Raw genomic sequence first — 1,694 nt, 5'->3', positions numbered from 1 at the left:
TAGTAGTAGTAGTAGTAGTAGTAGTAGTAGTAGTAGTAGTAGTTGTTGTTGTTGTTGTTGTTGTTATTGTTGTTGTTGTTGTTGTTGTTGTAGCAGTAGCAACAGCGGCAGCATCTGCAGTATCCGTGCTATCATTACTATTAGTATTATGATACCCGTAACGATGCTGCTACTGCTTCTGCTTCTGCTTCTGATGATGATGATGATGATGATGATGATGATGATGATGATGATGATGATGATGATACCATCACATCATTTTTGGTTGAATTTTCATTAATATTCATTAACATTATCCTTTTACTTTTATGCGTTGTCCAGGCGTAGATCGCTCAGCGATCCCCGAACCCAAGACCGCCGTGTCCCAGTTCTGGACCGACTACCCGTTCGGCTCTGGCTGGATCACCTGGAGAGCAGGCTACCATTTCGATGACGTTATGAACACCATGCGTCGTCCGTCACTAAAAGATGAGGTGTACGTGGTGGGTGCCGACTACGCCTGGGGCCTCATGTCTTCCTGGATAGAGGGCTCCCTGGAGACAACAGACGCTGTGCTAAAAGAGTACTTCAAGGCGGAATGTAGAGACTTTCCCAATAATAATCATTTGGGCAGTCACATGGCTTGATAGATCTGTAGATCTACGGAAAGGGGTGTCAAACTCATTGCTCAGTGTGGCTAAACTCAGATTATGTAATAATATACAGTTGATGGCCAAATTGGCTACAACATACTCACTGATTAGTGGAGAAACGTCTTTTAACAAACATTTTTTTTCTATTGCTTTATTTGGGTTTTTATAAAACTGATATACAATGGTACGAATTAAAAAGACAATTTAAAAAAAAAAGCAAGTCAAGGCTTATCAATGTTCCCCCTGTCACTGACTTTCAGGCCTGATTGTTTGAAATATTTTCTTGTCAACAAGCAGTATAATGTTTAGAAGAAGGCTTTTTGTTATGGAGGTTCTCATGATGGACTCCCAAAAATTCCTTTGCGGGTTAGATTTCTATGAAAGGTCTTTTTGTTGCGGCCAACAGGCCTTGAGTTTGATACTTGTGGTCTACGTGTTGTTGAATCTTTGGCTGACAGACTGATCTTTAAACCACAATAATGGATCATTGGCTGACCAAAGAACTACAGGCGTGGATAAATCTGATAAGGTTGTCATTTGTGAGAGTAAAAAACAAGACTTAAAAGAGGCGAAAGAAATGAAGTATAGGAGCAACCCGTGGCACCATCCAATAAGCCACTAGATGAAAAGATGTGAAAGTATACTTTATCAAACACCTGTAGGAAAATATTGAAGGTGTTTTCATTGCCTCCTGCAACCCAAGAATAATTATACAACATTATGCTAGCAAATATTAAATCTTACAAGACGTATATCTGCGACTTCGTCTTTGAAAAGAAATTGTTATCCCCAGACAGTTCAAATTTTATGCGAACATTCTTTATTTCACATTGCCAAATTTCAGATATTTTTAACTTCTTATCTTTTCTTATTAAATTATTTCCCCTGTTCATCCTTTCCCTCTTTGGCCGAAATTGTGCTTGTGATTAAAATTGAAATATTTGAGAATTTTTTGGGGGTTTGGTGCTTAAATGCGTTCAGGCGTGTGTATGTTTGTGTGTTTCTGTGTGTTTGTGTGCGTTCGTGTGTGTGTGTGTGTGTGTGTGTGTGTGTGTGTGTGTG

General features: G+C 39.3%; 1 protein-coding gene across 1 annotated transcript in view; it reads left to right on the top strand.

Annotated features, from left to right (window-relative positions):
• The window catches only part of LOC100533295 (aplysianin A precursor), a gene marked incomplete in the record, with an annotated part of 16,391 nt that extends 14,811 nt beyond the window's left edge, over nt 1-1,580 (top strand). The window contains 1 exon segment of the mRNA NM_001204595.1: nt 321-1,580. Within this exon segment, the coding sequence (NP_001191524.1) occupies nt 321-626 (306 nt within the window).
• Nucleotides 1,581-1,694: the final 114 nt, after the last annotated feature.

The sequence above is a fragment of the Aplysia californica genome, unplaced genomic scaffold (genome assembly GCF_000002075.1).
Source record: "Aplysia californica isolate F4 #8 unplaced genomic scaffold, AplCal3.0 scaffold00329, whole genome shotgun sequence".
In the NCBI taxonomy this organism is placed as follows: domain Eukaryota; kingdom Metazoa; phylum Mollusca; class Gastropoda; order Aplysiida; family Aplysiidae; genus Aplysia; species Aplysia californica.
This window is presented reverse-complemented; position numbering and strand designations above follow the sequence as displayed.